Source organism: Salvia splendens, chromosome 13 (assembly GCF_004379255.2).
Source record: "Salvia splendens isolate huo1 chromosome 13, SspV2, whole genome shotgun sequence".
Taxonomy (NCBI): domain Eukaryota; kingdom Viridiplantae; phylum Streptophyta; class Magnoliopsida; order Lamiales; family Lamiaceae; genus Salvia; species Salvia splendens.
The window spans coordinates 9,683,762-9,710,231 of NC_056044.1; the positions used below are offsets into that span (position 1 = coordinate 9,683,762).

General features: G+C 39.8%; 4 protein-coding genes across 4 annotated transcripts; 2 read left to right on the forward strand and 2 right to left on the reverse strand.

Moving 5' to 3' along the window:
• Nucleotides 1-6,014: 6,014 nt before the first annotated feature.
• On the forward strand, nucleotides 6,015-7,344 carry LOC121762569 (plasmodesmata-located protein 2-like). The gene is made up of 2 exons (XM_042158473.1): nucleotides 6,015-6,936; nucleotides 6,999-7,344. The coding sequence occupies exons 1-2, from the start codon at nucleotides 6,189-6,191 to the stop codon at nucleotides 7,136-7,138; spliced, it is 888 nt and encodes a 295-aa protein (XP_042014407.1). The 5' UTR covers nucleotides 6,015-6,188; the 3' UTR covers nucleotides 7,139-7,344.
• Nucleotides 7,345-8,536: 1,192 nt separating this feature from the next.
• On the reverse strand, nucleotides 8,537-9,478 carry LOC121760459. The gene is made up of 2 exons (XM_042156120.1): nucleotides 9,025-9,478; nucleotides 8,537-8,934 (listed from the first exon to the last, which is right to left on the reverse strand). The coding sequence occupies exons 1-2, from the start codon at nucleotides 9,476-9,478 to the stop codon at nucleotides 8,537-8,539; spliced, it is 852 nt and encodes a 283-aa protein (XP_042012054.1).
• A 7,556-nt stretch (nucleotides 9,479-17,034) lies between these two features.
• On the reverse strand, nucleotides 17,035-22,180 carry LOC121762926 (pantoate--beta-alanine ligase-like). Its single transcript, XM_042158955.1, has 5 exons — nucleotides 21,987-22,180; nucleotides 18,440-19,038; nucleotides 18,101-18,214; nucleotides 17,558-17,689; nucleotides 17,035-17,331 (listed from the first exon to the last, which is right to left on the reverse strand). Exons 2-5 carry the CDS (start codon nucleotides 19,016-19,018, stop codon nucleotides 17,215-17,217), a joined length of 942 nt encoding a protein of 313 aa, XP_042014889.1. The 5' UTR covers nucleotides 19,019-19,038; nucleotides 21,987-22,180; the 3' UTR covers nucleotides 17,035-17,214.
• A 1,147-nt stretch (nucleotides 22,181-23,327) lies between these two features.
• LOC121759972 (mitochondrial import receptor subunit TOM9-2) lies at nucleotides 23,328-25,864 on the forward strand. Its single transcript, XM_042155563.1, has 2 exons — nucleotides 23,328-23,676; nucleotides 25,597-25,864. Exons 1-2 carry the CDS (start codon nucleotides 23,423-23,425, stop codon nucleotides 25,598-25,600), a joined length of 258 nt encoding a protein of 85 aa, XP_042011497.1. The 5' UTR covers nucleotides 23,328-23,422; the 3' UTR covers nucleotides 25,601-25,864.
• The last annotated feature ends 606 nt before the right edge of the window (nucleotides 25,865-26,470 follow it).

Below are 26,470 nucleotides of genomic sequence, written 5' to 3' on the forward strand. Positions count from 1 at the left end.
TTGACCTATTGACATTACTACTCTCCCCCTGACCACTAAGGCTGGTGTAATAATATTCACACTCTAAAAAATTATAGTTCATGGTTGTGATTATCTTCCTAGACGATGGGTCAAAGCACCTATAACCCTTTTGGTTGATCTCATACCCCAAAAAAATACATTTTATGGTGCATGCGGAAAATTTTGTTCTCTCGTGTTTGGGAACATGGACATATACAGAACATCCAAAAATTTTAAGGGGTAAGGTAAGAGGTTCAGGCACGTCGGCTAGGGAAGATAATAGTTGTAATGGAGTTTTATTTTCAAAATTTTTGTAGGGAGACAGTTCACCAAATAAACAGACGTGGCAACCGCCTCAGGCCAAAGAAATTTTGGAACATTGGAATAAAAAACAAGGCACGAGTGATTTCCATAATTATCCTATTTTTTCTTTCGGCTATTCCATTTTGTTCGGGGGTGTATAGGCATGAGGTTTGATGAACTAACCCGTTTTCCATGAAAAAGTTTGACATTTCCTTATTGACGAACTCCCTCCCATTATCAGACCTAAGGATTTTAATGGTTGTCTGAAATTGAGTTTGGATTAGTTTGTAAAAAAGGATAAATTTATCATAAACCTCGGATTTATTTTTTAAAAAATATACCCATGTCATCCTTGAACAATCATCCACAAATAACAAGAAATATCGAAAACCATGATCACCAGTAACGGGCGCAGGGCCCCAAACATCAGCATGCACTAAAGAAAACAGACTCTTGACATGAGTTTCAGAAGACTTAAAAGATTGTAAGTGGCTTTTCGCCAAAACAAAAGATTCACACTCAAACTTCTTGAGATGGGAAAAATTAGGAAAAAATAATTTAAAATAACCAAGAGATAAATGACCTAGACGTCTGTGCCACAACCAAGTGTCTCGAGTCGCAGATCCGTGAGCCAGCATTGCGGCACTGCCTTGGTGAGCCATCTCATCAACATAGTAGAGGCCTTGACGCTCAGTGCCACGCCCAATTATCCTCCTCGTCCTGATATCATGTAATACAAAAGAAATTAGGATGCATTAGCAATGTACAATTTAATTCATTCGTCATATGGCTAATAGACATCAACTTGTGAGACAATTTGGGAACATATAGGCAATTTGACAATCTTAACGTTGGTGAAATCTCAATTGTTCCACTCCCCTCTACCGAAGTTAATTCCCCATCTGCAGTCTGTATCTGACTTTTCATAGTACCACAAAAATTTATAAAATCCTTCTTATCATGGGTCATCGTGTCAGTTGCCCCACAATCAAAAATCCACCGTTCATCTTTGTCACCAAATTTATGTTTGACAGTACATGCAATGGGTAGATCGTGCAATATTTCAAAACTATGAGGACTGACTAATGTATTACCACATACTATAGGGTCAGTTTTCGGATTATTCAAAGTGTGGGGGGCAGTCTGCAATGCATGGGGTTTTATGTTATTTTTCAATAATATGAGGACTATTTGGAAAAACATAAAATGGGTAGGGTTTAGCTAACCCTAACCCATTACCTCCTTCCCCAAATGCTGACCCGTTATCCGATTCTCCGACACGTCCGGCGAACGCTGCCTGTCCCACCTCCTCTCCACGTCTGTCGCCGCCGCCGCCTCCGGGAGTTCCACCCTCAGCGCCGCCTCGCCCACGAGCGGTGCTCTCTGCTCCGCCAGTTTCTTCAACTCCGATGGCCAATTTGACCTTTCCTTTTTGGGTCTCCTCCCACCAATCCGGGAAACCAACTAATTTGAAGCAAGTTTCCCGGGTATGTTTGTTCATACCGCAGTTTGAGCACCATAGCTTGGTTTTGTCGGGTTTGGTTGCTCCGCGGAGGTTGTTGGTGGCGGCGTGGTGTTGTCCGGAACGGATCGGCGGCTGCTGGGTCTGGAATCGTGTGCTTCGGGCTCCAAATTCGAGCCCCACCCCATTTGTTGCGGCGGTTGAATCGAGGTTCGCCGGCGGCATTATATTGAGCCGTATGGCTTCCCTCTTCACCCAGCCATATGCGACATCTACTGGAGAGGTTGGGCTCTCTTTGAGGATATCTCTTCTCGTCCCTTCGAATTGGGGGTTCAACCCTGCCAAGAACTTATATAATCTTCTTTGATTTATGATATCTCGGTACTCACCGATTCCTTTGTCGCAGCAGGTGATGGTCTTTGTCTGGCACCGATCGATTTCTATCCATACTCCATGTAGGGTCCTCCAGTAAGCCTCCAGATCCATGTCCCCTTGGACGTTTCGACTGGCCTTATCCTCCAGGTCGTATATCATATACGAGTCCGACGTACTCTGGTACGTCACGGCTAGGCTATCATATATGGGTGTGTTGTACTCTTTCCGTGTTACCATATGTGACACATTGTTTTTGGGCACAAGTTTTTGGGTAGTGGTGTTTAGTGGTTAAATGAAGAGAAAATAAAATAGGAGTGAGAAAAAAGTAGGAAAGAGATAGAGTGTTGTTTTTTTTGCCGTAAAAGGAAACGTCTCACTTATAGTGGGACGACCCAAAAAGGAATACACCTTATTTACGGTGGGACGGAGGGAGTATCATTTTGTATAAGTTGAGAAGTTCAAAATTAAAGTGTTTTTTAATTTGCCATTAGAGTTTGAAATGCAACAAACAAAGCTCGTGCGGACTGCTTAGAAGAAAGGCAAAAACTTAGGTGTCCACTGACCCATTCACGTTGAAAAACGGATTCAATAAGTCGTTAGCCAAAGCAAGCTTTGATGTCAGCGAAGCCTTCAAATACCAAGAACATACCTCTCAATGAAGAGTTGCTTACCAGAAGTCTTCCCACTCCTCCTAGTGAAATCGGGAACAAGCTAAGCAGAAAATCAGCGACTTCGTGCAAACAGAAACTTTATTGTTGATTTTTGAACTATCACCCTCAATGCCCTCTCTTCAACTATCATTTCAGGTTCATTTTCCTTGTTCATGGCTTGTAAAGTGTATGTAGTGGGTGAAATGTGTGAAATTGTGTAGTGTGTGAAATGTGTGAAGTGTGTGAAATGTGTGAAATATGTAAAATGTGTGTAGTGTGTGAAGTGTGTGTAGTGTATCAAATGTGTGTAGTGTATGAAATGTGTTTAGTGTATGAAATATGTGAAATGTGTGTAGTGTGTGAAATGTGTGTATTGTGTGTAGTGTGTGAAATGTGTTAAGTGTGTGTAGTGTGTGAAATATGTGAAATGTGTGTAGTGTATGTAGTGTGTATAGTGTGTGAAATGTGTGATATATAAATTGAACAAACAAGTTATTCTGCTAATACTTTCACACACTACACACACTACACAATTTCACACACTACACACACTACATATACGTCACACATTTCACACACTTGACATACTACACACACTTCACACATTTCACACACCACACATTTGAAATGTGTGTAGTGTGTGAAATGTGTGTAGTGTGAAATGTGTGTAAAATGTGTGAAATATGTGAAATGTGTGTAGTGTGTGAAGTGTGTGAAATGTGTGTAGTGTGTGAAGTGTGTGAAGTGTGTGAAATATGTGAGATGTGTGTAGTGTGTTAAGTGTGTGTAGTGTGTGAAATATGTGAAATGTGTGAAGTGTGTGAAATATGTGAAATGTGTGTAGTGTGTGCAATGTATGTATATTTATCAAACATGTCAATTAAATTTCATATCAATTCTCATTTTTACCAAACATAGGATTTGGAATTTAATTATAATTCAATTCCCTCCAATTCAATTCCATAGAATTCAATTCCAATTTCGTGTACCAAACAGAGCCATATTGTAATTTAACTAATAATACTCCCTCTATCTAACTTTAGGAGTCACATTTGAGTTTGACATATGTTTTAAGAAATGTAAAGGAAAATTTGTGAAAAAAGATAGTGGAGTATGAGTCATATTTTTATATATTAGTTTTATAGTAAAATATGAGTAGAAAAATGTTAGTGGAATGTGAGACATATTACCATTTATGGAATATTCTAACCGGGAGTCCTAAAGTGGGTCGGAGGGAGTATTAATTTAACTTTTTTCCAAGTTAACTAATATGACCCAACCCACTAATTAATAACTAACCAAATATTAGAATTAAATTAGGCTATTGATTTGGACTTATATGCAATAAATCAAAATCTAAAAAGTATTTTTGGTATAGGTTTAATGTAAATCTAAAGATAGATATTTTTTAAAAAACCTATAAGAGCATCCACAATAGCGTCTAGCGCACCGCCTAGCCGAGCGCCGGCGCTAGGCGGTGCGCTAGGCGAACTATTGCAGCCGCCTAGCCGATTTCGCGGAAAAAAACCGCCTAGCGCTCGGCGGTTCCGCGGCGCTAGGCGGTGCGCTAGTCGATGCGCTAGGCGATCCGCTAGGCGCTATTGCAGCGTCCGGATCGCCTAACGCACCGCCTAGCGCGAATTTTTAATTTTTTTTTTGTTTCCGAAACACTATATATACGCGACTTGCCCGTCATTTTCATTCGCACCACTTGTATTAACGAGTGCTCTCTATCTTAATTTCTGTACAAGATCAACACCTAGAAATGAGTAACGCCGGTGGTAGTGGTGGGAGTGGTGGGGATGCTGAGGAGTACGAGCGTATAATGAACGAAGCGCTAGAGGCCTATACGAACCGTGAGATTGATCAATGGATGCAGAGGGCCTTGCAGCCGGCGGTACCTCGACCTCGACCAGTGGTACACCGCCGAGCGGTGATTGATCGTGATCACGTAGCTGCACATCAGCGCCTATACGAAGACTACTTCGCACAGGAGCCGCGGTTCAACGCCAACCTTTTCAGGCGCCGTTTTAGGATGCGCAGGTCCCTGTTTATGCGTATTGTTAACGGATTGGAGCAACGATATCTGTATTTCCGCTTTAGGCACGATGCGGCTGGCAGACCCGGCCACACTCCTATTCAAAACTGCTCTGCGGCAATCCGGCAGTTGGCCTACGGAGGCGCTGCAGACATGTGGGACGAGTACCTCCACATCGGTGAGACGACTGCCCTGGAGTGTATGAAGTATTTCTGTCAGGGCGTGATTGAAATATTCGGTGATCAGTACCTTCGAAGCCCTACCCCCGATGACTGTCGGGATCTGCTGCGGATGCACGGGGAACAGCATGGGTTCCCAGGGATGTTAGGCAGCATAGATTGTATGCATTGGGAGTGGAAGAACTGCCCCGCCGCCTGGAAGGGGATGTACACTACCGGCTACAAGGGAAAGAATCCCACGATGATCCTCGAGGCCGTAGCTGATTACCGGCTGTGGATTTGGCATGCGTATTTTGGGATAGCTGGTTCGAACAACGACCTCAACGTCCTCAACTCGTCGCCACTTTTCAACGAGCAGTGTCAGGGTGTCGGTCCGGCCATCAGTTTTGTCGCCAACGACAACCGACATGATATGGGCTACTACTTGGCGGATGGGATATACCCTAGGTGGCCCGTCTTTGTGAAGACGATCCGATGCCCAGGAGATGAGAAGAAGGCCTACTTTGCGGCACGGCAGGAGTCGGCGCGCAAGGACGTGGAACGCGCATTTGGGGTGCTCCAGGCTCGATGGGCGGCAGTTAAGGGGCCAACGCATTTGTGGCACGTCGACTGCATTGCTGATATAATGTACGCCTATATAATTGTTATTAGTGATGTGGCTATTGATGTGGCTGGGCTATTTATGATGTGGCTAGGCTATGACTGGGCTATTTATGATGTGGCAGGAGGATTTTAGTGCTGATGATGTGGCAGTGGTTAGGCTATGGCTGGGCTATTACTGGGCTATTCCTATTGTGGATGGCCTAATAGGCTTGATTTTGCAAAACTGTAATTTTAGTTTTCACAGCATTAATGGAGATTGTCTTAGACAAAAAAAAGAAAAAAAAGGAAAATGATGACATAGAGACATGGAATTATGGATGCCTAATTAAATTAGTAGTATTACTAATAGAGACACATGAACATGATTAGTAAACAAATGAACAAAAAAGGTGATGGTATTAAATTAGAATGTGAGCTTGAATAATGAAGACTGCCAACTGTAACGCTGCTTATTTTCACACACACAACGCACTAAAACATCATCTCTCAATCTCAAATTCCCCAAAATTCCAGAATCCAATCTACAACAAGACCCCACAAATTCTCCTCCCAAAAATCATCACAAATCTCAGAAACTGATGGGACCGTCTCAATCTCTCCTTCTCCTCCTCGCCCTCTCTCTCTCCTCCACGCTCCTCCTCACCTCCTCAACCGACTACTCCGCCCTCGTCTTCAAAGGCTGCGCCGACCAGAACTTCCAAAATTCCAACGGCCTCTACACCAGCACCCTCCGCGCTCTCTTCGACGCGCTCATCTCCCAATCCTCCTCCGCCAAGTTCTACAAAACGACGTCGGGCGACGGCACCTCTGCCGCCGTCAGCGGCCTCTTCCAATGCCGAGGCGACATCTCCAACAGCGACTGCACCAATTGCGTGAGGAAAGCCCCCAATCTGGCGCAGAAGCTCTGCGGCGAAGCGATCGCGGCGAGAGTCCAGCTCAACGGCTGCTACCTCCGCTACGAGATCTCCGGATTCAGGCAGGTGAGCGGCGTGGAGCTTCTCTACAAGATATGCGGCTCCACCCGGGCGAGCGGGGGCGGGTTTGGGGACCGATTGGATCTGGCGCTGGGGGAGATAGTGAAAGGAGTCGTGAACGGAGGATTCTACGCGGCGGCTTATGAGTCGGTGTACGTGCTAGGTCAGTGCGAAGGAGATCTGAGCGGCGGCGACTGCGTGAGCTGCGTGAAATCCGCGATCGACAAGGCGAAATCGGTGTGCGGAAGCGCGATCTCGGCGCAGATATACCTTCAGACTTGCTACATTAGCTACACCTATTACCCCAACGGCGTCGCCAGCAACAACCAGCAACCGCAGTTTTCATCGTCAGGTGATTTTCCGATCGTCAATTGACTCAATTCTATCTCAATTTTATATATTGAATAAATGTAGGGGCGCAAGGATGGAACAGAGAGAAGATAATTGCCGTGGTGCTTGGCGGAGCAGTAGGCGTGGGGCTGGTTATGGCGTGTTTGTTGTTCACAAAATCAGTTTTCAAGAAAAAGCACCGTAATCACAAATATGGTGGATGATTGTATAAATCACATTCCCAAATATCACTCTAATTACAAATATCTAAGTTTAGCACCTTGTTATTCTTTTTTTATTTTATTGTTAAGGAAAATTTTGGGGAAATTGGGATATCTGAAATGCTTAAAGATGGGGGATTATTATTGTAAAGCTTTTCTTCTCCTTTTTTTTTGTGATTGAAGAAAATTGAGAGATTTCTATTTCAGAAGTAAAGGTAGCATGCAATAGTGTAAAACTTGGTGCTTTATGATAGTGGCATAAAATAATGAATGCATAGGAGTATTTGTGTAGTTGCTTTTGTTAAAGGGTCTAAAATCGCTTTTGTCGAGTTACAACTTTTTGGTAAAACTCTATGGTTAAGTCTCCATCTCTTTATCTGCAACTAGGCAATTATTTGTCATCTTCTTTCGTTTATTAGTGAAAATATACACAAAAAGAGCCATATTTATAAGTGTGCAAGTTTTATATCCGATTGGTTGTATAGTACTTTGAATAGTATTTATATTAAATATTCAAAATATTGATGGTTGTATCAAAAATGTCATTACTATCATAATTATAAATTTTTTTTATTATTTCAATCAATCTCGCAAATAGAATTAACATTCTCTAAAGTATCTAATTCACGTCTATTTATTAATCCTCATTTCTTTCTGAAGTTTGTAAAAGAAATATTAACATGAGACTTAGTTTTCAGTATGGGCCCGACTAGTCGTGTATATCAATGAATTATTTTACTCAGTCATAATATTTTCAAACTAAACTATAAATCAAATTAAACTAAGAGGGCCTATCTCCGGAGTCCATCTCAGAGCCTATCTCTATTTTTTCCTGCTACGTTAGCAGGCCCATTCTAGAGCCTATCTCTCTGCAGTGAGAGCCTATCTCATTTTCACATCATCACTATTTTATTTTAATCTTTACATTTTTGTTGATGTAATTAAAGACAACGTAAAATATACGACAAAAAAACATATTTCATTTTAAAAACTAAATAAAGCATAAATGTCTAAATAATATAAATAAAATTACATAATAAATTCATTCTTTGATGTATTACAATATTGGAAAACAGAATACAACGAGAAACGAATTTAAATAAAACATCAGTGCCTCCGTGACCAAAGTTCCTCAATCAGATCGCGTTGGAGTACACGATGGACTTCAGCCTGACGCATGTCAACGAATGCCTGAAGACGCTCATCATCGTTGTATAGTAGACCATGGCGATGACACTCGCTTGCAACACCGTGGCTTGGTCCAGCAGTGTTTTCATCGACGACGTCTGCGATTCCTTCACCTTCATTTTCGACTATTATGTTATGCATGATGATGCATGCATACATGATATCAGCGAGATCTCCAAGGTAAAATAGATGCGACGGGCCTTTAACTAATACCTAACGCGCTTGGAGCACACCAAAAGCCCGCTCCACATCCTTTCGAGCGGCCTCTTGCTTTTGGGCAAAATAAGCCCTCTTCGGCTCAGTTGAGCATCTGATCGTCTTAAAAAAAATGGGCCACGACGGGTAGATGTCATCAGCCAAGTAGTAACCCATCTTATAGGGATTGTCGTTGACAGTGAAGTCAATAGCTGGGCCTAAACCCCTGCATTGTTGATTGAAGAGTGGCGAGGACTGCAGGACGTTGAGGTCGTTATTCGACCCGGCAACACCGAAGTAAGCATATGCCAAATCCAGAGTCATTGATCGGCAATAGCTTCGAGTATGATGGTGGGGTGCGTGCCTTTGAACCCGGTTGTAAACTAGCCTCTCCACGCCGTTGGGAAGTTCTTCCACTGCCAATGTATACAATCTATGCTGCCCAATATTCCAGGAAAGTTGTGCGTCCTCCCGTGCAAATCCAACAAGTACTGGCAATCAGCTACAGTTGGCTTCCACATATAGGTCTCTGAATGTCTCTCTCACTTCTAGACAAAAATTCTTCAGACACTCGCGTCCAGTCGTATCGCCGGCGTGAAGATATTCGTCGAACATATCGACAGTTCCTCCGTAAGCCAACTGTCGTATGGCAACCGTGCATTTCTGCAGCGGCAACAGACCGATCTTTCCGGCGGCGTTGGTGCAGAGCTGGAAGTACTCGTAACGGGCCGAAAGTGCATTTACAATGCGCAAGAAAAGTTCCTTCTGCATTCTGAAATGCCGACGGAAAACTGTCGCCGGATAGCTTGGCTGCTCGGCAAAGTAATCCGCGAACAACCGGTCGTGAGCTTCGGCATGGTTACGGTGAATCATCCGACAACGTCGGATTAGCCTAGGGACTGCCGCCTGCACCTGTTCCCGCAACTGTTGTTCTTCAATCTCCGCTACGCGTGCCCACATCTGGATAATGATTGGGTTGCTCTCGCCGACGTTGGTATCAGAATCGGGATCCGAAATGGGGTGAAATTAAAAGACATTTCTAGTGACAAAAAAATGTGAAATAGAGAAGGATGTGGGAGTGTGAAACGAAGGAGATGAGAGGAGCCGTGGAGGCTCTAGAGGGTCAGCCAGGGAAGAGTAGTTCAAGGGCTTATGCCAAAGTCCAGTTTGAAGCAGGGCGAAGATCGCATTCTTGATCACGTCAATTGATGGGAATTGGGGTTCAAATCAAATCTGATGTGGGTACTTTAGTCCATTGATAATTTTTGTGTTGGAATTAATAGGAATAAAAAATGAGAAAAGGAGTAAAAAGTAAAAATCTCTTATTCTGGAAAATTGACATACTTCGATCTGGTCAGCGAATTTAATTCTAAATCTCGAAAGTTCAGCGAATTGAGACCCATATTTCCGAAATCTATCGCATACACCCCTATTGCATCGTTGCGCATATCGTGTTCTGAATTGTCCTTGCACTCAAGGTGAGTTAGTTGCATTCACTAACTGCCTATGAATAAGTAAGGCTAAGGTGGTTTATCCGTTTATACTTCAATTACTCCATCTGTCCACAAATAGGAGTCTTATTTTCCATTTTAGTCAGAGTCTTTGACCATAAACAAGTAAAAGCCAAAAATCTCTTTATAATCATAATTAATCATAACAGCTGGTTTTACCATCAAATGGAAGATCTGGCGCAGTGATCCTGGTTATCTCACTGATGCAATGTGGAAAAGTTCCTTTGTTGCTAGAGTAAGAACCGTTTGAAATGCTTTTTGGAGGTGACTGATATGCAACGATTCATTCCCTTAAATTAAATTATAGTAGTAGTATAATAAAATCAAGATGAAAGGGAGTAGGAGAAACTTTAATAAAATGAATTACAAGACTTCCATTCTTCAAAATAAAAGTGAATAAAATGTTAGTGTTTGAGCTCATCAAGATCGGATTGAGCTGGTGGAAGAATCAAGTCAGGAAATAGCCGTTGGGAACCAAAACAGGAACTAGCCGTTGGAAACGGTTATAACCGTTGTTCGGCAAAAGGAAGCTTTTCGGCAAAGGAAGCTGTTCGGCAAAAGGAAGCTGTTCGGCAAAAGGAAGCTGTTCGGCAAAGGAAGCTGTTCGGCAAAGGAAGCTGTTCGGCGGTTTTCTTGATCGATACTTCTTAAGGGAGTTGCGATTCATTCCAGAACCAACAACAACAGAAATCAAAAGTGATAGAGAGAGAATTCAAGAGAGGAAGTGTTATCTTTCAGCTGTGCGTTTTTAGCTCTCGAAGCAAGAAGTTTTCGGGCGAGTTGAGGGTTTTCCATCTTGTAAATTCTTGAGAGTTTTGAGTGCTCTTATGTTTGTAATTTCTCGAGTGATCAATAAAGAAACACACCAGATTCTGCCCGTGGATGTAGGCTTACGCCGAACCACGTAATTCGCTTGTGTTCTTCCTTGCATGTTGTCATTTCATTAATTTGCATTTCGATCATCACAACCGTAGGTTCGTTCTTCACAACGTGGCGCCGTCTGTGGGAAATTCGTCCACTGAATTGATCGAGAAGGCATAAAGTTTTGGGAGTTCTTTCTTTGTTTTTTTTTTCTCAAGAAGGCGCTCAACCTGTTTGAATAATGGCTGCAACAAGGTTTGATGTTGAAAAGTTCACAGGCCGAAATGATTTTGGCCTATGGAGGCTGAAGATGAAAGCAATCTTGATGCAACAGGGTTTATGGGAAACCCTAAATGGTGGAGGCAGTAATGAGGAGGAGAAGCCCGAGCCTGATGAAAAGGAGAAGGCAAAGGCTCAAGACAGAGAGTACAAGGCATATAGTACCTTGATACTCAACCTCAATGACAGAGTCCTCAGAGAAGTTTCAAAGGAGGAGACAGCGGCTGGAGTTTGGTCCAAGTTGGAGTCATTATACATGGCCAAATCCTTGGCAAATCGGCTGCACCTGAAGCAGAAACTTCTCACTTTCAAGATTGCTGATGGAAAAGGTGTGTTGGAACAGCTCGAAGAATTTGGGAAATGCATCGATGATCTTGAGAACATTGATGAAGAGATTAAAGATGAGGACAAGGCTCTGATGTTGTTGAATTCCTTGCCACCAAGTTATGAGCATTTCAAGGATGCTATACTTCTTGGTAGAGAGTCCAAGATTGGATATGAAGAGGTGTACTCTGCTCTAAAGCTCAAGGAAATCCAGAAATCTAATCCAAAGTCCACTGAAATGGTGTCTGAGAGTCTGAGTGTTGCTGATCACAAGAAGAATGTGAAAAGAAAGTCACAGAAGAAGCCATGGAAAAACAAGACAGCTGACTGGAAAGAGACCAGATCATGCCATCACTGCAAGAAACCAGGCCACATAAAGAAGAATTGTTGGGTTTGGAAGAAGAAGCAGGCCGAGGAAGAGAATGGCAAGAACAATGCTGATATTGCAGAAGAGTTGGTGGTCCCGGAGGCTCTGTGTGTGACTGAGGACATGGAAGAACTTCCATGGATCATGGATTCTGGATGTAGCTTCCACATGTGTCCAACTAGAAGTCATTTTGAGGAAATCAAGAATGCAGCTGGATCAGTTTTGTTAGGAAATGACCAGATATGCAGAATCAGAGGAGTTGGGTCCATCAGGCTTAGACTTCATGATGGCTCCATCAGGTTACTCACTGGTGTGAGGTTTATTCCAGAGATTAAGAGGAATTTGATCTCTCTTGGAGTGTTGGATGCAGCAGGATATAATTGCATATTATCTGATGGGATTATGAACATCGTCAAGAATGGTGATGTTGTTATGATGGCTGAGAGAAAGAGAAGCCTATACTATCTAAAGGCAAGTGTGGTTACTGGATCTGTGAATCTGGTGCAGGTATTAGACTTAAGAATGTGGCATCTCAGACTCGGACACTTGGGAGAAACTGGAATTAAAGAATTGGCCAAGAAGGAGCTGATTAAGCTGGAAAATCCCAATGAGCAGTTGGGTTTGTGTGAGCAATGTGTGCTCGGAAAGAGTAAGAAACTGCCCTATGGAAGAGGAATTCACAGCTCAAAGTCACCACTAGACTATGCCCACAGTGACTTGTGGGGCCCAGCTACACCAGCTTCATTGGGTGGAGGTAGATACTTTCTATCCATTATTGATGATTTTTCTAGAAAATTATGGGTGTTTATCTTGAAGGAAAAGTCAGAGACATTCATGAAATTCAAGGAGTGGTGTAGGGAAGTGGAGGTGGAGAAAGGGTGTTCTTTGAAGTGTTTAAGAACTGATAATGGGCTGGAATTTCTGAGTGGGGAGTTTGATTCTTTCTGCAAGCAGAAAGGTATGAAGAGGCATAGGACATCTCCATCTAATCCCCAACAGAATGGAGTTGCTGAGCGCATGAATAGAACCATCCTAGAGCGAGTTAGATGTATGCTCTTTGGCTCTGGAATGGCTAAGAGATTCTGGGGTGAGGCTGTGAGTATGGCAGCAGTTCTCATCAATAGAAGTCCTTCTTCAGCTATAGCTTTTGACACTCCTGATCAGAGATGGTATGGAAAGGCCATGGATTATTCGAATATGAAGATTTTTGGTTGTATGGCTTATGCACACATCAGGCAAAGTAAGTTGGAGCCAAGGGCCTTGAGATGTGTGATGATTGGATACCAAAAGGGAGTGAAGGGCTACAGACTGTGGTGCATAGAGCCAGGAAATCAGAAAGTTATTATCTCTAGAGATGTGCAATTTGAAGAAAGTAGGATGCCATTTCTGGAAAAGGCTCAAGAGAGCCAGAGGCCATCTCATTCTGAGAAAGAACCAGAGCCTGAGAGGATGGTGGAGATGGGTGTTCCAGAACCTGAGGAGGCTGAGGAATCAGTTCAGGTGGAGGTTTCTGGAGCAGATAGAATTGCTGAGCCTGAACAGCAGATGGGAAATCATAGTGAACAAGAAGAAGCAGATGCTGATGTCTTGAACCCTGAAGAAGAGCAGCAGGATTTGGGTGACTATGTTCTAGCCAGAGATAGGGTCAGAAGAATCCCTAAACCATCTACAAGATACAGTGAAGAAGAATACTTGCTATATGCACTATGTGTTGCAGAAAACATAGAGTATGCAGAGCCTTCAAGCTTCAAGGAAGCTATGAGTTCTAAGGAGAGCAAGCAGTGGATGGAGGCTATGATAGATGAAATACAGTCCCTGATCAAGAACAAGACATGGGTGCTTGTGAAGAGACCTTCCACACAAAAATCAGTGAGTTGTAAGTGGATATACAAGAAAAAGTTGGAGGTTGGGAACAAGATTAGGTTCAAGGCTAGGCTTGTAGCTCGGGGGTTCACACAAGAGGAGGGAATAGACTATAATGAAGTATTTTCTCCAGTGGTAAAGCATGCCTCAATCAGAATTTTGCTAGCTATAGTTGCTCAAAGAAGTTGGTTTTTGGACCAACTTGATGTGAAGACAGCCTTTCTTCATGGAGAGCTTGAGGAAACTATATACATGAATCAGCCAGAGGGATTTGTGATACATGGGAGTGAAGATAAGGTTTGTCTACTAAAGAAAAGTCTATACGGTTTGAAGCAAGCAAGTAGACAATGGCATATCAAGTTTGATGAACATATGCAGAGTATGGGATTTATAAATTCCAGATATGATAGTTGTGTCTACTTCAAATCAAAGTCTGAGGGACCTGCTGTGTATTTGCTATTATATGTAGACGACATCTTGCTTGCTGGACCAGATAGACAGGAGCTAGATAGGGTGAAAGCCTTATTGAAAAAGGGATTTGAAATCAAGGATCTGGGGAGTGCTAGCAAGATTTTGGGAATGGATATATTCAGAAATGCAGATAAGAGGGTGTTGTGGTTGTCCCAAGAAGGCTACATTCAGAAAGTACTGCACAAATATCAGATTGACAAGAGTAGAGCAACCTCAGTTCCACTATCACAACAGACTAAGCTGTCCAAATCACAATGTCCCAGAAATCAGCAAGAAGAAAGAGAGATGAGCCAGATACCTTATTCCAACATAGTTGGGAGTGTGATGTATATGATGATATGCACAAGGCCTGATATTTCTCATGCGGTAAGCGTGGTGAGCAGATACATGTCCTGTCCGGGAAGAGAGCACTGGTTGGCTTTGAAAGGGATTCTCAAGTATCTCAAAGGAAGTAGTGATCTGGGAATAATGTTCAAATCAGAGAATGAAGGAGATAAGGATAGCATTATTGGGTTTTGCGATTCAGATTATGCAGCTAACCTTGATAATAGGCGCTCACAATCTGGGTACATATTTACCTTGTTCGGCTCCGCGGTGAGCTGGAAGTCTAATCTCCAATCCGTGGTGGCTCTATCGACGACGGAGGCAGAGTATATAGCTCTTGCTGAGGCAGTAAAGGAAAGCTTCTGGCTTAGGGGTATAGTTGGTGATTTTGGGGTGAAGCAAGAGAATGTTGTGATCAAGTGCGACAGCAATAGCGCGATTTGTCTCTCGAAACATCAGACATATCATGAACGCAGCAAACATATAGACGTGAGGCTGCATTTCATTCGAGATGAGGTTGAGAAGGGTGCGGTGAAGATTGAGAAGGTCAGCACCGAGCACAATGCGGCTGATGCACTTACTAAAGCCCTACCAAGATCCAAGTTCCGACATTGCTTGGATTTGGTTGGGGTGGTCCGAAATTTGTAAGTATGGGAAGGAAGGTGGAACTGGTAGTGATGGATCTTAGATTGCTCAAAGGTGGAGGATTTGTTAGTGTTTGAGCTCATCAAGATCGGATTGAGCTGGTGGAAGAATCAAGTCAGGAAATAGCCGTTGGGAACCAAAACAGGAACTAGCCGTTGGAAACGGTTATAACCGTTGTTCGGCAAAAGGAAGCTTTTCGGCAAAGGAAGCTGTTCGGCAAAAGGAAGCTGTTCGGCAAAAGGAAGCTGTTCGGCAAAGGAAGCTGTTCGGCAAAGGAAGCTGTTCGGCGGTTTTCTTGATCGATACTTCTTAAGGGAGTTGCGATTCATTCCAGAACCAACAACAACAGAAATCAAAAGTGATAGAGAGAGAATTCAAGAGAGGAAGTGTTATCTTTCAGCTGTGCGTTTTTAGCTCTCGAAGCAAGAAGTTTTCGGGCGAGTTGAGGGTTTTCCATCTTGTAAATTCTTGAGAGTTTTGAGTGCTCTTATGTTTGTAATTTCTCGAGTGATCAATAAAGAAACACACCAGATTCTGCCCGTGGATGTAGGCTTACGCCGAACCACGTAATTCGCTTGTGTTCTTCCTTGCATGTTGTCATTTCATTAATTTGCATTTCGATCATCACAACCGTAGGTTCGTTCTTCACATAAAAGGTAATGTGAGTAGTAAGCATAAAGGAAATTGAAATAAATGCAAAGCAATCAGCTTACATCGAGGAGATAGAGGAGTCGATCGTCATCTTCCACTTCCTCGTCGAAAAGCCAAGGAAGGTGAGCAACTGATTGGAATTAATAACAAAAGTTCATTACTACTAATTAAGAATTCAGGCTTATCAATCCATGTATGGTTAAATTGCAAGAATCTATCAAGAGTGCAGAGTTCATAATAATCATTTCCCAACAAAGAAATACTATCATTTGTAATTTCTCACAAAAAAGTGACAATGATATTTAAAACAATGCCATTGCCATTGCCATGCTTTTAGTATTCTATCTCCTTGCACTTGGTTGCACTTTTTCTTAGAAATCATGAAAACTGAGTAGATTATTGTGAAAAACAATCCAGTTAGCTAGTTGCCAAGTAAAGCACATCCACCCAATCTAATCCCACTTAGTAAGGCTACCAATTTTCTATTTTATTCTTGTGATAGAATTATGATATTTTCTACTTCAGTCATATAAAAGTTATTTGTAGATTATTTGTAATTGGTATCGATATAGGAACAATAAAAATGTCGAAATACACATTTTGAGTAGTACTCAGAACATCGACCTATAAACTGTAGCTACTGAGTTTCTACCATATGTTGTACTCACTCGTCTCTTGCTAAGAGAGACATTTCCTTTTCAGCACATTATTTAAGAAAATGAAGTTTTGTTAATACAATGGAGAGTGAATAAAGTAACAGCGAGAATAAAGTAGAAATAAAAAAGATAAGAGCATAAATGCCAAAAAAGGAAATAACTCATAGGACGTCCTAAAAAGGAATAAGAATCACTTAGCAAGAGATAGTGGGAGTACAACTATAAAATATTTTTAACTATAAGCTCTCAAACTAAGATGCAGATATGTAAAACTCTTCTCAACATTATTCCCTCTCTTACTTTACTATTTCTCCACTTTAACTATTTATTATCATTTTTATAAAACGAATGCAGAAAAATGACCGGGACTCTACTCCTAAAGTGAGACAGAGGGAATAGTAATTATTAACATATTTTCTCACTCATACTTTATTCTTTCTACTTTATTCACCTTGTACTCTATTCTCTCTATTTTTTCTCTTCTTTCTTACTTTTTTTTATCTATCTAATTAACATATTAACATTATTTTCTTAAAACTCCGTGTCGAAAAATTCAACCTCAAGTATAAGGAAAGGGAGGGAGTACTAGTTGTAAGTTGTTACAACTGGAGGTGAGTCCACATTTATTCACAATTTCCAAAATTGATACAAACCAAATTACAATACACGATCAATAAAGATAAACTACAGAGTACAAAGAGTACTAAGATTATGTTCCAACAAATGACCTGGTGTAACTGCTTACTAGACGACGATCTCCACGTTGTCGAGGAGCCTGACATTTCCAAACCACGCAGCAATACAAAACACTGCAGGGCACTTGATCTCTTCCAGCACTTCCAAACTTTCTTGGTCTACAATCTGTCTTGGCAAAAAGACCCAAGTAACATTTTCATACTCTCGTAATAATATTTGCACTAAAGTAGAAACAACATATCAATACGTGGAAAGTAGGATGGTCGACTGGTTTAAGTGCGATTGAAAACATGTCTCATTTCAATCAGTCAATAGACCACTACATTTGCTAAGGAGAAAAAGATTACGGAGACTCAAATACCGAAGTAAATGGAACTCGTATGTGCCTAACCTCAGCATAATCAACTTTTCCACCAGCTTCATGTATGGTCTTGATGACTAAATCCTTCAATTCTCTACAAACTACTTGGCCCTTCTGTGCAGCAGTTTTAGCATGGAACAGTGACTCACTAATTGATGTTGCCTGCAGAAAATAAATTTTGGCTTAAAGAAAATTAATGTCACTTGTGGTCTTTGCCCCCCTTTTCAATGTTATAGAAAGACCGTGACATGGCCTTCAAATTTTCTGTCAATTTCCTTCTAATCTACAATTAAGCATTTTGTTGTTCAAGGTGCACCTGAAGATTCAGTTCCATTGACCATGTTTGTGAAGCAGAAACCTAGTCTAATCAACGTTGGCAAAGTTCATATAAGGGTAGGCCACCAATAATTTGCAACTTTGAGGCATGTTCAGATTCTAGCAAGAATCGAAGAAGGGTGAAAGAAAGTGAGCTTATCCTCCTCTTGTTCTTTGGTGAAATCACAACTAGACTAACAATGTCTAATTAACTAATATCTCATAAAAAGAGATAGAACGCCTAACAATAAAGTATACCTTCTTCCTCTGTTCCGGTGAAAGGTGCCCATTACGTGAACTTTTTGCAAGGCCATCAGGGTCACGCAATAGCTCTGCGCCAATAATTTTAATGCCAAAATCAAGATCTCGAACCTGAAACAGAGCATTTTTTGAAGTAATAAGCAGATAATTTATCTCAACAAATTTAGACAAGAGAAGGAAAAAACACAAATTTTGCAAGCATTGGAACCAAATGCATCTAAAAGTTAACATATATAGAATTTAGCTGAATAAGATGAAGCTAATAACGGTGAAATCAAAAGGATTCACAAGTTAAGAATTGTAAATCAAATGCAGAGAAAAAAGAAGTATTCTCACCATCCTTTCTATAATCCTCCATTGCTGATAATCCTTCTTCCCAAATACAGCAACATCAGGTTCAACTATATTGAACAACTTGGTTACAATAGTTGCAACCCCTCTAAAGAAAACAGGTCTACTACTCCCACACAACCCCTTCTCCAATCTTTCAACTCGGACCCATGTCTCGTGACCCTGTCCACTGTTTTCCACACAAGACACCACCTTTCCCTCTTCTAGATCATTTCTCTTTGCATTCACAAAACCATCATGTTTCCCATAATCGTACAAATCTTTTGGGTGGAAAACAACATCAACACCACCAGCTTTGTTCTTCAATTTGTTAATATCGCCAATAAAATCTGAAGGGTAAGTGGAGAGGTCCTCATTGGGGGAGAATTGCCCTGGATTTACATAGATTGAGACAACCGTGAGGTTGGAGTGTTGCTTGCATTCTTGGACGAGAGAAAGATGGCCTTCATGGAGATAACCCATAGTGGGGACAAAGCCAACAATCTTGCCTTGGGCCCTCACGGACCTTGACCATCGTCTCATATCATCTTTGTCTGTTATTATCAATGGCTCTTTATTTTCCATGCCGTCAGCTTTTATTAATCCTAAGAATCAACAGAAGTTTGTATTTGGTGAGCAGTAGCCATAGATGATGATGAATCTAAACATGCTGAGCTGATAAGTACTTTTCTTGTTATTTTAGCACATGAATAAATAAAAGCATGTAAGTGCAAAATATGAAAATGGAGCTGCTGGAATTCTAGTCACATCTACAACTAGTTTCAAGCCCTGATTTCAATTCTGACACCCAAGCCTCCACCAACCGTCGGAATTCACTGCCGTTTGAGGTCATTTGCAAAACACGATTGAAGGTAGCAGGCTAGCAGCCACTTCTTTGGTTCAATTTGTCACCACCACCACCAATTTGAGAGGCAGTGGCCTTCTGGTAAAACATGGAAGGTTTTATCTGATGTTTAGGGTTTAGAATGGTTGTGTTCTAAAACATAGTATTACGTTGGGCTAAAATGTAGGTTGGAGCTGAACTGAAACATACTTTAAAGCTAAACATTGTTAAGGCTCAGAAAATAAAACCTGAGATAATTTTTGGAAAAGAAACTAGAACAGGGGGAAAATGGTTGAGGATATCTTGATTCTTGCGTTTGATTCCTTTATGTAGCTGACTCTAGCCCTGATATATATGCGTTTGAAAACATAGGAAAATACCAACGAATACTAGGTCTTTTGACTATTTTGCCCCTGATATTTTGATTGTATTTCTAAATTATCCTCGAGACCATCCCTAGCCTTTTTTATGCTATTTGCAAATTTCACCAAGTCCTTCTTCCCACTCTATTTACTCTATCCTATTGGTAACTATTAAAATTAGTATACTTGGCCGAGTGGATTTATGGCCGTAATGTCACTCGGCCGAGTGACATCCACTTTTTGATTCCAGAGACTTATACTCGGCCAAATGGATGCCGAAATTCCACTCGGCCAAGTGATATCCACACAAAGACTTCTACTCGGCCGAGTGGATTTATGGCCGAAATGCCACTCGGCCAAGTGACATCCACTTCTTGATTCCAGAGACTTCTACTAGGCCGAGTGTATTTTGGGCTGAAATACTACTCAGCCGAGTGACAGTTATTTCCAGCAGAATTGTTAGTTTTATGCCCACTTTTGGAGCGGTTTTGATCATTCTTCCATGTAATACACCACACTTGATTACCAAAACAATTGAGTAAATCGATTAAGCGGTGTCACATCGGAAAAGGGTATTATGATAGGTAAATTCTTTAGAAAGTAGGTATTTATCTTGACTTACACATATATGTAAATTAGAACTAAAAAATAAAAGAATTTCTTCAAAACATATCTTACTTAGCTAGCATATCTGTACTTTTTTCTTCAACTTTTAGCGCTTTTAAATTGACCACATTACACTATCTTAAAATAATAAACTGCTTTTGTTCGGAGCATCACAGAGTCGAGCCCTATACCACAAGAAACCTCTTGATATCTAGTTTAATTTACAAAAAAGGTATTCCCAAAAACTCCAAGGGATTAGGGAGTTATGACCGTTTTATTACAGATTGTCAGTTTGTGACAGATTCTGGCGACTATTTTGCAGGAATTTATAAAAATAGCAAACGTTCTTGAAATGGGTTGAATTTTTAGAAGGAGCCTTTTAAGACATGATAATATCTAAGGCTCCGTTCGGTACCACGAAATTGGGGCTGTGGAATTGGAGCCTCCAATTCCAATTCCGATGTTCGGTACCACAAATTATCTGAATTTGGAATTGAACTACAATTCCAATTCCTCTCAATTCCACAATTTGAATTCCATATCCAAAGTAGAAATTCGGAATTCTAAATAGATAAAAATGACACTTTCAAACACAACACCACAGTCACACACACAAACACAACACTATAAAGCTACACACAGACACACACAAACACACTGTTACACACACACACACACACAGCAACACGTACCCACACTGTCACACACACACACACAGTTACACACACAAACACACAGTTACACACACATACACACAGTTACACGCACTGTCACACACACACAGACACAGTTACACGCACTGTCACACACACACACACACACATTTACACGCACAGTCACACACACACTCACACAGTAACACGTACACACACAGTTACACACACTGGCACACACACGCACAGTTACACGCACACACACTATCACACACACACAAACACACACCGTCACACACACACACTACACACTCATGTGAGTGTGTTTGCATAATTTCTACAAATTCAATTTCCTATCATTTTTACCGAACAAAGGATTTGGAATTGAATTATAATTCAATTTCATAGAATTCTAATTCCAATTCAATTCCAATTCCGTGTACCGAGGACCCTAAAGAAAATTTTTAATAGGATTCCCAACACTTTGGGGGTTGCCGAATCTGACCAGTACAATAGAGAAAGAACAACACTTAAGTACAAGTTACTTCATATTTGCGCGTCATTGAGTAATTCCCTCAAACACTTTATGCTCAACAGCAAGACAATATATTTGTGTATATTATGGACCAAGCAAGGCTGATTTCCCTCTTTTTTTCCAAACTCACGACACTCTTCCAAAATTTAGATCAAATAATCATCTTCTCCATGGTTCTTACAACCCCGTAACATAAGCTTCAAATTCTTCTTTCTTTTTTGAAGTTCTAACCAAAATCATATTTACACCAATCAATTAGCGTAATTCCAAACTCAATTAAATACATAGAACTAAGTTCTCTGCTAGCTCCCAAGGTTTTAGACCAACCCTGATTCATATCCGAAGTTCTAGTTTTATTTTCAGTTCATCTACAATTAATAGGTTAGATACTAAATTAATGCCCAATCCAAGCAATTAGAACAAATTCACCAATGCAAGAAAAGGGCAAGTACTCGGTCCTATTCATTCATTTCACAAGAGTTGAGATTCATCCATTTTAATTCAGAAATTCAAGGATAGAGGATAGCATAAGTGAGTTAGAATCAGCTGTTACCTTAATTTCATGAGATTGGGGGCGTTGAACTTTAAGCTTTAAATCCCACTTCCTTGTGTGTGTTTCTAATTCAAACCAAAATATTGTAGACGCGATACGATTCTTTCTTTCTCCCATCTTTTTTCCTCTATTTAATTTTTCTCATATTTATACTTTTGTTTGCTCTTTTAAGATTTGGAGCTTTAAATAAGCTCTTTCCCAATTAATCCTCGTTCTTCTCTTTCTTAATAACCTTTCTAACTCTTAATATTTTGTTTTCCAATATACTTATTTCCGAGCAAAATACTTAAATATTATTTAATTTATTCTTTTTGAACTACTCCATTTATCAATTTATTTAATTCTTTTTTTACCAAATTTTGGGCATCATACAAAAAAAAATAGAGGAAGGAGGAGTTTGGAGCCAATTCAAGTTAAAATTCCGTCAACCAGAAAATTTGCCATCGTCCCAGTTTACTAAAGCGTGACAGTGATCACTATATTTTTCTTTATGCTTTCGGTTATGTTTCTAGACAAGATCTTCCATTGTTGCTCCAAACATGTAATTAGACATATGAATAGATGGATTGCCTTGTATTATTATGATATTTTCTTTGTCTTTATCATAACCTCAGTTTTGATCGCTTTTAATTTTCATTTTGACTTCACATTTGATGATGGTTGATATAATCTTTTGTAATGTCTCTTTAACTTAGGAATAAACGGACAACGTGGATGACGAATTATCATACTTAACTTGTTTATACGATAGTTTAATAATGGATTAATTGAAATGAAACGTATAGTAATTGGTTTTAGTTTCTCACGCATCCGTATGAGTTTAAATTAGTGAAAGTTAGCTTTAGGACAAGGGTGTAGGTGTAGCTATCCAAGAGGACCAAGAGTTATAAGTTTGGTTAACATGTTTAGTGTTGGCAAGTTGATGTGTTATCCATGTCTCAACGGGCATTGAATCGTTTGATAATTTGAAGCATTCATCCGACTTGTCTAAGGATTACTAGGAGCAATAATCACCTGATTTTAACCAAAAATTTGGTCAGAATGGATTTATAGCAACCATATACTCCACTATATAGTTATATTTGAAGTTTAACCAAACTGTCACATGATTTTACTCTAACTATATTATTCTTTTTTTATTCATAAAATTTGATTTTTTTTAGATTTTATTTTAGTGTAAATTTAAAATAGGGAGTATTTTTTACTCAAAAACTAAAAATGAAACTAATTTTGCAATATTATTGGAGCTAATTATTTCTTCCATTTTAAGTTTTAATGTAAAATACATATAGTTATATAATTACTCAATTTAATTTGCAACACTGGGTGCATCGCAAAGGCGGATACATAAAACTCGAACACCACATAAATTTATCAGAAAACAAATTGAATTATCCACACCAAACCAAACCAAACCCTAGAAACCTCTCACCAGAATGTCATCCGACGCCGGAATCCTCTCGCGCATCTCCTCCTCCGTCTCGGAGTCTCCTATCGTCTACAAAGGCAAGAAGGCGGCCTCCGACACCGCCTTTGTCGCCTCCAAACTCCTCAAGAGCACCGGAAAAGCCGCTTGGATCGTCGGCACCACCTTCCTCGTTCTCGTCGTCCCCCTCATTATTGAAATGGACCGTGAGGCTCAGTTCAACGAGCTCGAGCTGCAGCAGGCTAGCTTGCTTGGTTCCCCTAAGTAATACTATGCCCTAATTCATCTCTTATTAGCTTTCGAATCAATCGTCCTCAATTTCAATTTCAATTTCTGTGGCGGAAATTCTTAATAATTACAGAGTTATTGAATCGTTTTGTTTGGAAGTTTTCTTTTTTATGTTACTGATCTGCGAACTCCATTGCATCTGTTTTAATTTAGTTCTAGTAATGGTGATTAATCAATCATAATAATTCCCATAATTGTGGGGCTTGAGGAACTCTAATTCGACTAGATGATGCACACGAGTTTTTTCCATATTATAGCTGGTGTTTACTAGTATAAAGTTGTTGGCTAAATTCAAATGTTCTTTGTCTTGTGAGGATCAGTTGAGTTGTGTGTAACTGTCTCACACCAAAAACTCAATTATAATGACAACATATTGTCTAGATTTGGCACCATAGTCATCCTAATATTCCTATCTCCGATCAATGGTTTCGTTGCTTACTTTTTGTTGATAAAGTTGAGGAAAACAATTTTTTCCAGGCACAAAATTACGTTATATTTATAGTACTAACAACCTCTTCTGTTTTCATGTGTCCTCCCTTAAAACATATGGTTGTGGGCAGGTTGAGTGTAGTTCTTAGCCTAGTTTCAAGAGTACTGTATAATGCCTTCTTTTGTCATTTGCAAGCAAATCCTAATATATTTCTTGGGATTTTTAGCTAGTGAGTCTTGAATGCTTGCATAACATATGTAAGATTTTGGAGCGAGCAAAAGGAGTAGATTTTATTTATAGAGACCACATTATGATAAGTTTATTGGAACTAGAATTGTTTGTTTCTCTTCATGGGAAAAGGCTGTTATGCATTTGTAAGATTGTCTTCTGATATTACAGAAATTGCTAGAGTTGGGGTGCCTAGGCACTGAATAGAGGTTCTGCTACATTCCCGTATACCTCCATAACCCATACTAGTGATTTTTTTCGTTTTCATTTTTATGCTATTCTAATACTAAATACTCCCTCCGTCCCATAAAAATATGTGCACTTTCCATTTTCGTCCATCCCACAAAAATATCTGCATTCCATTTTTGGAAAGTTATCCCAATTTATTACTCCTATAATAATGTAGGTCCCACTATCCACTAACACTACTATAGCTATCCTTCTCCTCATTTCTCTTAATTTACTAATTTTGTCTTAATTCCCGTGCCATATAAATTGTCCATATTTTTATGAGATAGAGGGAGCACTACTCTTTTAGAATCTGAATTTATTATGGATAAAGTTAAAAATATCATAATACTGTCACTAGCTTATCTGGAATGAAGTTGGTAGCCTTTCTAAGTAGGATTAGATTGGGGTGGCTGTGCTTTTCTTGGCATCTAGCCAAATGATTGTTTTTCACTATAATCTAGTCTTGAAGATCTCTAAGAAAAAGTGCAACCAAGTGCAAGGAGATAAAATGCTGGAATTGTTTTAAATATAATTCTAACTTCTTGTGATAAATTACAAATGATATTTCTTTGTTTGTAAGCTGAATTAGATGCAAGTGTGGGCGAACTTAGAAGCATTGTTCTTTTTTTAATTGTGTACATCATAAATTATTTGAGTTGATTTTGGAGTTTTATCTTTTCTTGGGATTGTGTCTCTTCAAAGGTGTTGTGAGAACACTAAAAAGTCCTATAAAATCGCCTAGCTGGGCATACGTGGAGATCTGCTTGTAATTTGTAGTGCTCTTGATAGATTGTTGCACCTTAAAACCAAACATGGCATGAGAAGCTTGAATCTTTAACTCTTTACCTTCTGTGCATGTATTAGTTACTATGTTACAAATTTGCTTACGTATGGATGGTGTTATTTCTTACATAATGGTGTTCTGAATCGTGGCAATGAAATTTTTGGATCCTATCCAAAAACTCTATACTGACTTTTGATGCCTTTTTAATTCAATTCTTAACCAGTTAACCATTGATGGATAGTTGCTGCTAATGAAATTATGCCCCACCTTAACCTCAACGTCATCTACAAGTTAGCAACAACAATACAGAACACACAATATGAGCAGCATTGCGATTGGGGTTATGCAAACCAGTTGAAATAGATATTTCCTTACTTCATAAGTACTAGTTATGTTTTTATAATTTTGGTCTATTTTTAAAAGGTATTGACTTTTATATTTGGTAAATTTCTACTATCTAATATCTATAATGAGGTTGGTTTTATTTTCCATTTTCAATTCTTCAATCACTTTTTTTTCTCTCTCATATTTTTCAATGTTTGGGTTAAATTTTGTGTCGTCCTCTATCAAGACAATTGATGGTAGATGGATGGAGTATTATTTTTGTGAAATACGTATTTTGATTTCGCCAAGTAAAATAAATGGCCAGATCCAGTTTTGTTTCGAATGAAAAAATATGTGTACGACATTAAATTTTCTCCATCCACACTAATGTACTTGGAACTATTTCTAGGTAGATTAAAAACATAAAATAGGAGATGTAGCAGCTAAAATATGGCGGTGTTAGGCATAAGCAATTTAGTTTCATTTTAAACCCTTAATTTATACTACTATATGGTTTCATTTTAAACCCTTAATTTATACTACCATATGGTGGTGTTTGGTTTCTTATATAAAATGGTAACAAAATATAATCTATTTTAAGTTGTGAGATTATTTAGTTGGAGGGGAGTTAACTAGGACTAATTATCACATGACTATTCATCTAGGATTAAGTCATGATATTCATTCTCATGAACTAAAGTCTACCACCTCCGTCCTCAAATATTGTCTCACTTTGACCCGGCACGGGTTTTAAGAAATATAAAGGAAAATGA